This window comes from Micropterus dolomieu, linkage group LG15 (assembly GCF_021292245.1).
Source record: "Micropterus dolomieu isolate WLL.071019.BEF.003 ecotype Adirondacks linkage group LG15, ASM2129224v1, whole genome shotgun sequence".
Lineage (NCBI taxonomy): Eukaryota > Metazoa > Chordata > Actinopteri > Centrarchiformes > Centrarchidae > Micropterus > Micropterus dolomieu.
The window spans coordinates 10,140,819-10,153,372 of NC_060164.1; the positions used below are offsets into that span (position 1 = coordinate 10,140,819).

General features: G+C 40.8%; 2 protein-coding genes across 2 annotated transcripts in view; both read right to left on the reverse strand.

The window, feature by feature from the left end:
* The window catches only part of si:ch211-130h14.4, a 13,667-nt gene extending 4,309 nt beyond the window's left edge, over window positions 1-9,358 (reverse strand). Inside the window, exons 1-8 of the mRNA XM_046071404.1 lie at window positions 8,927-9,358; window positions 6,971-7,078; window positions 6,541-6,696; window positions 3,959-4,039; window positions 3,718-3,856; window positions 3,507-3,615; window positions 402-498; window positions 173-210 (exon numbers count right to left, since the gene is read on the reverse strand). Coding sequence (XP_045927360.1) covers window positions 173-210; window positions 402-498; window positions 3,507-3,615; window positions 3,718-3,856; window positions 3,959-4,039; window positions 6,541-6,696; window positions 6,971-7,078; window positions 8,927-9,040 — 842 coding nt within the window. The 5' untranslated portion in view covers window positions 9,041-9,358. The remainder of the gene's footprint in view (window positions 1-172; window positions 211-401; window positions 499-3,506; window positions 3,616-3,717; window positions 3,857-3,958; window positions 4,040-6,540; window positions 6,697-6,970; window positions 7,079-8,926) is intronic.
* Window positions 9,359-9,492: 134 nt separating this feature from the next.
* On the reverse strand, window positions 9,493-11,652 carry prr18 (proline rich 18). Its single transcript, XM_046070816.1, has one exon. It carries the CDS (start codon window positions 11,478-11,480, stop codon window positions 10,713-10,715), a length of 768 nt encoding a protein of 255 aa, XP_045926772.1. The 5' UTR covers window positions 11,481-11,652; the 3' UTR covers window positions 9,493-10,712.
* Between the last annotated feature and the right edge of the window lie 902 nt (window positions 11,653-12,554).

Consider the following 12,554-nt stretch of genomic DNA (forward strand, 5'->3'; position numbering starts at 1 on the left):
ATTTTTTCATTTATTAAACAAACAAGATATAACATATTAATTAGTGAGCTTTTAAGGCGCTGGTAGGTGGATTTTGTTATTTTAGGACATAGCCACACTAGCGGTTTCCCTCTGTTTCCAGTCTTCATGCTAAGCTAAGCTAACCGGCTGCTGGCGGTGGCTTCATACGTACTGTACAGACATGAGGGTGGTATTAATCTTCTCATATACCTCTTGGCAAATAATTATATTTCCCAAGGTGTCAAACTATTCCTTTAATTTTTGGCTTGTTAAATGTAAGATGGTAATAACAGATGGTGGGATAAAATTGAGGAAACGAAAGTAAGGTAGCTTGAAGTAAAGAGAATGTAATCACTGCCTGTGTTAAATCGGATTACTGTCCCTGTGGTTTTGACACTAACCTTGGGAAACATTTGCTCGATTTCATCCTTCTCCTGGCTGCCACCAAAGATCAGCTCCGCTGAACTCTCCTCTGAACCAGACCTTTGCTCTGATAACCTACACACACACACACACACACACACACAGAACAAAAAGGCAATCAACAGGCAATCACAACATTTAACCATTATGATTGAAGAAAACTGTTTCAACCTTTTACATTTGTTATCTGGTCAACTTGCTTGCTGCTGTGATGTGTGACCTCCACACAAAATGTCAGGTTGTTAATATATTCCTAATGGTGTGCTACTTCTCAAGAGTAGCCATAGTGTGGTGCAGCTCACACCCAATAACACTGAGCACTCGGGTGACAACACACTTTGTCTGCTGGGTGCAAACTGGCTCCAGGGAGGACTCCTGAGCAAGGCAGCGTTTACTCACAGGACAGTGCAGCAGGTAACAGATCTATACAAACCCCACGATCTGCACAGGATGCAGGTGGAGGAATGAGGTTGTGGACCTGTGCGCTCATATATTTACAATATCAGTGCTGAGATGTTGACAAGTGACATAGGAAAAGCTTCAATATGAAAAACAAATGTTGCCAAGCAGGATCTTACAAAATAAGAAGCAACTAGACCAGCCCTGTCTTATGTACATTTTCCACTCATTGAAGTCAATTTATAGTAATAGACATAGTAAGTTCTGGTCAATCTAATTTTGCAGACCTGTCATGCATACTTGTGAAATTCAACATGTTGAAGAGACCATGACCAGATGGCCACAAAGATAGCAAATTACTACCACAACTGTCCAATAAATCATAGCAGCTAATAATAAAAATATAAATAGCCACAAAGCAGGACAGATTGGATGAATTGGCTCATTATTGAAAACATAAACAAGGACTTTGCAGACTCCATATTTTGGCTTCAGCTCTAATTGCTTTTATTTTGGGTATTTCGTATGGATGTGGGGAATGTGCCTATGGCACAGCCGGACTGTCATGCCACAGCCATGTTTGTCTGTGGAGTGGTGCGATTTCACACTGATGGAGGACTTGTCAGCGCAAGTCTTCACTCGCCTTCTTACCAAGCTTCTAATGTCCCCAAGCCAATGTGCTGTTTCACGGTGGCAGCCTTGTGCTAACATCATACATGCTCATTCTAAACAGAGTTCAGCCCTAATTAACAACAAGGCCAACGCTGTACTGTTATACATTCACAACATGGAAACACAAAGGACACTAAGGGTAATATGAGCAGGTAGATATGAACAACATGCCTTTGAGATTACTTTATTTAGAGTAAAAAAACATTAAAAAGTAGTAGTAGTATAACTTGTGAAATTTGCATTTGAAACTTACAGCGTTGAAGTTATTTGCCAGTTATTGTGTGTTATGACATGAAGAGACAATGCCAGGAATCTCTTACAATTAGGGGAAAATAAAAGCTTATGTGGAGTGTATTTTAATCAATGTGAGTTCAGGGTTTTTGCTCATTACCACTTACAAGATCTTCAACTGGAAATTGCAACATTTTCTGAAGAAACTTTGTATGTGCTCGCTGCTGAAATTTAGGAGTTGAAACATTTGAAATAGCAGAAACAGTTGAAGTTGTAGTAGAAGTGGCAGTTGAACTACAAGTACTGAAAGTAATACTGAAATTGAAATAGCAGTTTAAATGGATGTGATGAAAGAAGCGGAAGTTTCAGTTTAAGTGTAAGCACTGAATTAAGTTGAATTGTCAAGTGTAAGTGCTAAGTGAAGTTTGAATGTGAGTTGATGTGAAAGTGCTGAAAGGAGTTGAAACGTCAGTCGATATTAGCTGAAAAATTTAGATGTGTCAGTTGAAGTGGAAGTCCTGCAAGAAATTAGTGGCAGTTCAAGTGGATCAAGTGAAAGACAGTGTCACTTAAGGTATCAGCTGATGTGTAAGCAAAATTTTCTTAAAACTAAAAATCATATATAGTTAAATTATTAAATTTGTTCAATTTTAATACTGTGACAAGTGGGACCACAAGCTCTCAGATTATTTCTGCCACTTTTCGGTAAATGGAGCACTGTTTGCCTGGAAGACCATAAAGCTTTAAATGTGAAGAAACTTTCTAAACAGTTCAACATCTGCTCACTGTGCTGGCATGAAGTGACACCACCGCCCCAATTGCTAGATCTCTTTTGTAGTGGATATAATTGCAACATTTTCCCCTGGATGATGTTTGTCAGGGTCAAAGCGACTGTCCGTGGTTATAAGTCTCCACAACAGCAGGGTCAGATTGTGTTTGGTCATCTCACTTCTACGTGAGTAATCAGCTCTCTTCTCCAGGAGGGTCCATGCTAAACAAGCCTCCAGTGGAGTCAGGGTTTGTTCTTAAAGGCAGTGCAAACAGAGATTCAGAGTGTGCACAGTTTTAAACCAAAGGCCTCTGCACCTGAACCCCATCTCCCTGCCGGCCCACCATCAACACCAGCTGTATCTTTGACACACAAAACCTCAGACATCTAGGTCCTCAGATATACAGAGTACACTGTGAGTCATCAAATTACCTTTACAAACATTTTGGTGCCAGATCAATATTTTATGCCTAATACTCAAATCAGATAAACTTAAGACTTAAATGTTGTGTCACTTTAAGGCAATAGTGAGAAATTTTGGGAAATGCACGAATTTGGTTTCTTGAGAGTTAGCTTGAGTTGATGAAAGATTAAAACCTCTCTCATGTCTATAGATTAAGATAGTTTATCTTTTAGAATAGCACAAACCCCATAAAACCACAACCTGTCATTTTTTCACTTGATTTTTATGGATTAATGTTAAAGAAACAACATATTACTGGTTAATTAGTAACGGGCTTCTTGCTGTAGCCTTATTTACTTACCAATATTATATTATATTATATATATATATATATATATGTACTTAGTGAAAATGTACTTTACAGAGAATTAGATTTGAATGAAACAGGATTCTTTCTCAGCTTGGTTGTGACTGCAAGAGAAAGATGAGTGAGAACAAGCCACCGAGTAACCTCTAGCACTGGAGGAGCATCCAGAACAAAGAGACAAAGCGGTCAATACTCAAGAAAATCTAAAACAAACTCAGACTTATCACATTGTAGGTCTCCACCTGGACTGAGAAATGTGGTCCTCACGTCCAGTCTCTTCAGCAGCGCAAGGATGTTTTTCTGACGTCTTGTATTGTGTCATCAAATCAGCTGCAGATCTGCTTCCGAGCACTGTTAACATCACATCAACATACATACAAGGTTACACCTTCTGTTTTTTTTTTCCCACAATAGATCTAGAAAGAAGGTTTATGTGTCAAACTGTAACTCAACTCCTTTTCCTGACATCCTCCAGACTTTTATGTAGCTGTGACGGGTGATGTCTATATTTGATGCACCTGTAAAAGTCCTCCAAGTCGTTGTGGGTTTTCAGATGTCCACGCTCAGCTAACTGCTTCTGGAGGTCAAATATCTCAGAAAAGCAATACAGTGACAGAGCAGATTGAAGTAAGGTGCGCTTTTTACATTTATTGTTTGTGTCAAGCATACTTTTTGGTGCTGGGACAAAACCTACCAGGTAATAGCTGGTTTTGGGGAGGGACTTCAGGTATGAGTCATTGTGCTGCAGCTTGGAGAAGGCCAACTTCTTTTGTTTCTGAGTAGAGAAGAGGAGGCAGACAGACAGTGAGAGAAGCACAGAGGCAGAGAGTTGTGGGAATACATTTAAAGTTAGCCTCCCTTGTTTCAGGGGCTGGGAAACAGAGCACACAGAACAAATGAGAAGTAAACACGCAGCCACAGGAAGCCATTAACTGCAGCAAGGACCAATTAGGCCCCAGCAGGAGATCTTGCCTTTGCCTGCTTTGGTTGTGCCTCACCTCTGGGTCTGTGACAGAGCATCTCGATCTCAGCCGAGGAAACATTGGGCATTCATTTGCTCAGCAATTTGAAGCCAAGGATTCTTACTGGAGGGCCTCTAAAGTCCTTTATTGTGCTCTCTTTGTCCCCCCACCAAGTGCAAGTCATTAGAGCAGACAATTACATCCTCCTAAAGAAGCTCAGCTTTTACAGGAGGGGAAGATAAGACAGGATCTCTGTCATGTTAGACCCCCTCTCTGCAAGCACTCTCCAAAGCTTATTGCTCTTTTCACACCCAGTCAGAACAGAGACAAGATGATCATCAAAGTCAATCACAGCAGCTACAGCGGAAGTAGAATTATACACAAGAACAGGAAATTAACATTTGTAAAATAAAAAAGTTAGCTAAACACAGAATTATGAAATATCACCATAGGCTATCTGAATGTTTGTGGTTTTTAATTCTTCCAAATTTCCAGAGGGTACTTCTTAAGTGGTGCCATTTGAAAACTGTGACTTAAGGGTTCACAAATTTATACAGAGAATGAAAGTGTCCAGTATTCAAAAAGCTTTATTTATAGCGGCTATAATCAATATATTTATTATGACAATGTATCAAATGACAATGTGAAAACAATGTGAAAGGGGTCACTCGTACCTACATAGAATAATCACTTTGCAGCTCCTCTCGGCTTTACAGAGGTTTATATTTCAGCTCATTGTTTAGCTGTTCCGGCCAGCAACTTTACTGTTTTGGTTCACTCTCACCACTCTTACAGCGGCGTTTTCTGCCGACAGACAAAGGTAGCGACTAGCTGGCGAATGTAGTCAAGCATTTAGCAGCTAAATTGATCTTTAAAATTCTAAGAGAGGAAATCAAACCTTGTAAATTCAATCAAATATTCCAATGTTAAAATTCAGTGGTATTTACATTTCAACATGAATTATTCAGTAGTGATTAAATTTCACAATTGTGAATTGTGTGTTTATAAAATTCTAATTTGGTTCCATAGAATGAACTAAAAACACCAGATATACTGCTCAAACATTACTTGCAAATGATTTGTTTCATATGCAGTAACATTTGACATGGTACATACAATAGTTGCTACTGAAGCCACATTCATTAACATTGTTAACCTACTATACTGTCTATACTGTGTAGGACACAAAGACAGGATTAAGTTGTTAACTGCTGCATTGTTTTAATGGTATGCATGTCACTTGAGGAGTAAAAGACAGAGTGAAGGTGTCTTAGTTAAAACAAGGAGGCTATGATTTGCAGGAGTGTGTATTTGAGCCAAGACAAAGTGTACCGCAGTAGTAGGCAAATAGTGGCCTGTGGGCCAAATCCAGCCATACAGCAAAATACTTTGCCCCCTGACGAAAGTTGAAGATTTAACTTTAGTTTATTTCAATACTTTTCCTACATAATTGTATGTAAATCACAGCTGTAACAGGCTTTTTGAATAGACCATGGTGCTGAAATTAAGTATTATAAAATTACCAGATAAACAAATCAAATTTATTTCAACCATAAATAAAGTGGACCACAGTTCATTCTGTGTGCATAACCTCTAAATTGCATAGTTTAGTCTCATAGTGCAATACAAAAAACATACCTTACCTGTGTAAGAATCATTTTTCTGTTAGTCTCACTAATGGTGCAGAATGGTACATATGTCCTAAGATAAAGTTTTTTTTAACCTTAAATGAATTTAAAAAAAAATAAACAAAACATACTGAAAACACACGGGCCTGCATTTCCAATGTGCCTGTAAAATGGCCCCACAATGAAAGATGATGAAAAAACTGACCCATGATGGATGTAATTGCTAACCCCTAGCGTGTCAGAGAGAAAAACAGGTATAGTCAAGACTGGATAACCAACCAGGCCACTGCCCAGGGGCCTATTAATTTCATGTCAGGAGGCTTTTGGTTTGGTTTTGATTTGGTGGAATGCAAAATATTAAACCTAAAGCAGATTTTTGCCCCCACAGGTTGTAGTAGGTAGGAATGGTGTGATAACTACAACACTCTGCAGGCAACTGAAAATGGGAAAAAGCTCAAAATAGCTGAAGGATATCAGGGGCAAGAAAGATTAAGTTACTGAATCTTATGAGTTTAATATATTAAGGAATATAATGTATAATGAATGTAATTATCTGTAATAAAGAAGATTACTACACAGAAATATCACTTATCTGTCATTTAAAACCATTATGTGAACATCAGACCGACTGTGACATGAATCAAAGAAAGCCCTCAGTGTGTCAACGTTAAGATTTCATATTTCACCTGCTTCATTTCATTCTCAGACTTCACTCTGGCTGTGTCATTTCTCTGCTGCAGCAGTAACCTCTGTGAGTGGACCTTTTCTTTGAGTAGGGCAGCGTAGCGGCTATGGAGAGCATCTCGGAGACGGTGCATGTTCCTGTACGCCTCTAGATGGCGCTGGAGGATAGACAAAGAAAATGGAAGGACAACTAATGGAGGGAAGTTAGCTAACAAAAAAGCACCACCTGAGTATGGAGGCAGAGAGCAGTGTTTCAGTATTGACTACAGACAAGGAGGTGATGACATTATTGATTACTGATCAAAGAGCAGGGGATATTTCTTTCTACACTGTTCCCTCACTGCATGACTGGGCCTCCTTTGCTGATGACTGGGAGCAGAATGGGTGCCTCAGTGACTATGAAAGTGTCTTATATCATTTGCATATAGCAACCTGCTCCAGCTGAGCTTGACGCCGGGCCTTCGCCTCTTGGTCTGGGTCTGCAATGCTGTCTTGAATTGCCGTCCTCCTCCTCAGCTCGGCTTTGACTTCATCGCTTGCCTATCAACAGTAAAAACCCAATTTAGATGCTGTGGGAGTGAATCAGTCAGCTTGCCTGAAGATTAAAAAAAGAATGCCTTTTTGGTAATCCCTCTAGTCTGCCAAGAGCAACCTCCCACACAACAGCCTGACACTGTGTTCATGTGATGCCCAAAAGATACGCAGGAGGAGTATGCCCACCTCCTCTCCTACAAAGCCCTCACCTTATTTCCTGCTCTTCAGCTGGAAAACAATTTTGTAAGGCCGTGATCTGCCCTAAGCATATCACCGGGCAACAGTGTCCTTATTTTTTTATTCCTGATGAAGACTGATACCCAACAGATGTTGCAATGGGAAGTTTTAGGGGGAGATTTCAACTACTACATCTTGAGACAAATGTTGAATTTTCCCAGCAAAGGCCACTAACAGTATAAAGAGAAAATATAAGATGAAACGGAAAGCATTTGGATAATGTCACCAAAAAATGCGAGACTAATGGGAGTCAGAGCACGCATGCCAAAGCAGATTAACTCTACATGCTTCTTTTCATAATCCTCAAATGAAGAATCAAACATGCTTGAGCTTTTATGGGAGGACTGATCATATTGTTCTCTTTGAGGTCACCCTGTCCCTGGGAAATCCCTTGTCCTTAACAAGCTGCCTTCAAAAGACCACGTTACTGAAGTTTATGGGCTGAGTCTGCTCAGGAAGTGTCTGCTTTGTGTTTTCTCACAAAAGCTGCTGGAAACACAGGATTTATCAGTTCCGTCGCCACAGTAATACTGTCGTGGCAGAGCGAAGGGACCTGCAGTTCTTTGCTCTCACTGCTGTGTGCAAAGTGTCAGGACGAAGGCAGCTCCCATCTGTGCTCCCTGCCACTATAAATCAGTGGAGGATAATGCAGATGTCCTGCTGTACCACGTCACTCGGTTAGACAGCGATCATGATACTGCAGTGAGGTGGACAGAAGCCTGCAGCCATTTCTGTATTGTTGACTTTTTGTAGTGCTCCTGAACCGAAAAGAGATGGGCATATGGGATTGGCTAATCAGTGAGACAGACATTGCAGCCAAAAATAGAAAATAAAGACAGGTGTAGGCAGAGACACACAGGTGGAAACAGAGACAGTTTGAGGCAGAGGATGAAAAGACAGAACTGAAAAGAGAGACCTGCAGCATGGGGTGCAGTTAACAACTCCAAAACAAAAAAGACCTTAAAGGGAAGTTTGGAGAAAGTGCGTCCACTTGTAACCAAGCCGACAGTCTCAACTGTTGCCAGCTTCAGCTTCAGCTTCTTTAAATTCTACTTTTTCCTATTGAATACAAGTATTTGAGCTACTTCAGACTTAATAATGCAGTTCTCACCCCCAGGACAGACATAGTCATGAATAGCTTGGCTTCAGGCCTAAATCAGACAGCAATGAATACCAGAGAGAGGCACATAAACAAGGCCACAATTGAAATGACACAATAGAAGAGGATTACACAACTTTCGGTCACCGAGCCAGCAGATAATATCATCACAGGGGCCATGGAGAACCGAACGAGTCTTGGTACACACTGTACTAGCTCTGCCATGACCTCAGTCTGCAACATGCAACAATTAAACCAGTTTGTGACACTGAATGGTAACATCTATGAAGGACAAGCTGCTTTATTCTAGCACTTACTTGTTTACTTACATGGTGTAAACAAGAAATCTGTAATGCCATCTACTGTACTACAGTAAAATCTTGTAGACTACTAGGACACATATTTGACACCTGTTAATTTCCGTTTATCCACTCCTGATTAAAATGTCATTTAACAGGATAACAGCAGAATAAAATATAGGAATATCTCAGTGCTGATGAGTGGGTTATTTAAAATACCTTTTTTACAGCAACAGGTAACAAGTGTACAAGGGTGCTTGATTGATGAAGGTCTTTGGACTTAGATCTCATGGCAAATCCACTATTGAGGTTACCCTTAGAGAAAACAGGCATGGATCACTGAAAAAAAAAGGAATTCTGCTGATGTGAAAATGACTTGGCACCAAATTCAAAAATAATGTCAAACGACAATGTTACACAAGTATAATATTCAAAAACAGCTTACCAGTTGTTGGCATGTGAGCTTTTCAAACACACTGTAAAGTCTTAAACGTTTCTCTCCTCTGGCCAACTTCTAGCTTTAAAGTGTACCAGGCTCTGAGTAAAACTCTGGTTACCAAGTTACCCAGAAGAATACAAGAGAGTTTAACCTTATTGTAGGGAACCTCCACACCGTACACACAAATACACACATTGTAAATGCGTCTGTGAACCTGCGTGGAGATTTAATGTGTCCAAAGCTTTCATGTAATTGCTGTTTCCTTCAAAGTGTCCCTTGGCTGGTTTAATGAGCAATACAATAACATGTAGGCAACTGACACAAAGTCACAAAGAAGGCAAAAAAGTGTCTTTAGGGCTTAATTTATTTTTTATTTCTTTTACTGAAAACCAGCTCTTTCTCCCTGAGCAGTACACAAGTACTCTCAGTTTAAACTGGGAAGACCTTTGCTGCAAATCATATAGCCTAGTTCTGGCACTTCAGGTAAAAAAAGAAATAACTCCCAGATGTTGGTACCTATACAATTTATCTCTAGTACATGCATTGTTTTGTTAGATATAACAGAAGTAAAGCAGACTGGAAGTAATTTCCTGAGGGGATCATGCACCTGGGCCCTACAGTACACTGGTCAACCCTGCTTAAAAGGAAATCTAAGAAGCTTAAAACACTAATGCCAACATGGCCCCAGGTAGGTACAGTGGCAACAAAGAGCCTTTAAAATATATGTAGAGTCGGGAACCGGTGTAAGAGAAACCTCAATGATGGCAAATCAGCACCATGAAACAGAATTATTAAAGAGGCACAACACAAATCAGCTTTTAAAAGATTCAAAAGGGTCAGTGACACTTGCATAATTTCTTTTTTTTTTTTTTACTTCAAATGGCATAAAATCATCAGCTGAGAACACTTCGACAGTACAAATATTTAGTAAGTATTAAATACTGTACATCACTGATAAATCCCTACAAAGGATATATCACCCTCTTATTAGAGGAAAACATTAACAGTCCAGTTTGGTTTCAGCAGCAGGCTCATATAAAGCCATGTTGTTGAATGTTTTGTTCTCCAACACAAAGGAACGGTTTCACGTCCCTTTACGCAAACCCCTCTGCCACAGGCGCCCCACTGAAAACAAAAAACATGTGCAAAGGACAAGAATATTAAGGTATACCAACGCCTTCAAACTTCAACAAAACATAGGCATTTAAACTCGCAAAGCCACGTCCCTGTGAACAGTAATAAAACAATGTTGGATGAGCCACAGGCGGCAATTAAGCGTTCACATTTTTGTTCAGTGAACGTCACATTCCCAATACAATTTAGTCATCTATTTTTATTTTCTTGAATAAGTGTCCTTTTTTGTTTTAGTAAATAATTCCATAACAAATTGACATTCCTCTGGAGACAAGTGGATTTTCTCCTCTTATTTGCAAACGTTTCATTTACAAGACTCCAATAAATTAAGAATAAGATGGCATAGCAGCAGGCCCACATCGGTGCACACTTTTCACGAGTCCATCATCTTTTCAGTCCGCTATCTAAAAATGAAAGATCAAAAGTCAGATGTCAGCAGCTTTTAAGGTGCGGGAGTGCAGAAAGTTTGTCGACTTTTCCCAAAGCAGCGGCGTTTTCGACACCTTTGAGCCACTCTTTACATTTCCTCACAACAGTCTCGTCCACGTCTCCATCCTCTTCTTCATACTCCACATCGTCATACTTGTATTGATCATTCAGAAGAGATATTTTAACGATGGCGGTGATGTCCTGCTCGGCGCTTTCCACTTTGGCTACAGGAGGGCAGCCCTTGGACCCACCGTGCGCCTTTTTGGATGGAAAAACTCGCCTGTGCCGAAAGTCCGCGGCAGCGCAACACTTCTGTTGCTTTGCAATCATCTGCTTTTCTAGATTACGTTTTTGGATGACAAGAATGGCTTCAGGGGTGAGACTGAGGGTAAACTGAATCTCCTTCTTCCCTTCCTCTTTGCCCTGCAGGTGTCTGGTGGAGTCCATGGAGCTGGAGCGCCTGACTCCTTCGGATGAGTCCTGAGGTTTGGGCAACGTCAGCCAGGAGCTCTTTCCCTGGGTCTCCTTGCCGGCATCCGCCTTCTGTGTTGGGCTTTTACTCTTCTCTTGTTGGGCTTTTCGCCCCAAATTCCTTAAATTCGCCGATGCCCAAGAAGTGGATTGCTTCTCCTTATCGGATCCCCCTTTCTCTTTACCGGATTTGCTGGTGAGCCCAGACTGAGGAGGCACTCCGTTGGCTTTCTTTTTCCCGAATAGATCCTTGCCAGGAGAGGAGATCCGCTGGTGAAGGCTGATGGGCGGAAAAGGCATTTTGTGTGTGGCTGGAAGTATTCAGGATATAAAGACGTGTAAGTGTCCAAAGTGCATATGAGGAAGCCCTGCGCAAAGCGACGACCGGCGCTCTGCGGGCATTATCCAAGTGCGAGGTGGAGAGGGGCTGTAGTGCACCTGTTGTCCACACTAACCGGAGTTTAACTGGTGCACACACACGCACAGCCTGGCTGCTTTATGATCGAGCTGGCAGGAAGGCGTGGTCAGAAGAAGCACCAAACAAAGCCACGAAAAAACGGCGGTGATGTCATTTCATAATCTCAAATAACTTCCTCAAGCGATGAGCCACATCCACCTCATGCTCCCCTCCTCTTTTCTCACAGCGCCTCTCTGCTGGAACTGGACCAGTTGACACACATACAAATACATACTCACATACAGTATAATTACTGTAGTTTTTAAACATTTACTGTAACTTTGAATTTGGAAATTTATTTGAAATGAAGCTAAAAAAAACACATAGAATACATTTCACAAAAAATGTACCTCAAACTGAAACACATGGTAAAGTAGTCCACCTAAAACTGCAGTTTTACAAAAAATACTATAACTAAATCTAAGTTCTTACTGTTTTCATATGTTGTAAACGCCGTTAAACACATTGGACCATGGCAAGTTCAAAAACACGGGGAAAAAATGAAAATGTTCCATCTGTAACTCACATTCTTCAGTTAAAGTAGTCCTACAGATGTGAATACACCTCCCTTTGTATGGTCATAAAAATACTGTTTGTTCCTTGGTCATTAAAGATAGCCACGTCTCTCCTTGAACTAACAAAACACGTCATTGGTACCGAGCTGGATTTGGCCTTTCAGTCAGTCAATATCGTCTCAAATGTCAATTAGCCTAACTGATGTATATATGGTCTGTTGTTGTTCTGTGAGCCCTGTAGCTTAAGGCATCTTGAGGAATATACATCCACAGTATTGATTTCTCTTCTTTTCTGCTGTTATCGGCACTTTCACCCACACAGTTCCACAATTGATTCAATATGATCCCCCCCCCCCCCCCCCCCCCCCCCCCCCCCCCCCCCCCCCCCCCCCCCCCCCCCTC

What these genes read in the sequence shown, in the direction of transcription:
- prr18 (XM_046070816.1), bottom strand. Translation starts at nt 11,480, where the DNA reads ATGCCTTTTCCGCCCATCAGCCTTCACCAGCGGATCTCCTCTCCTGGC.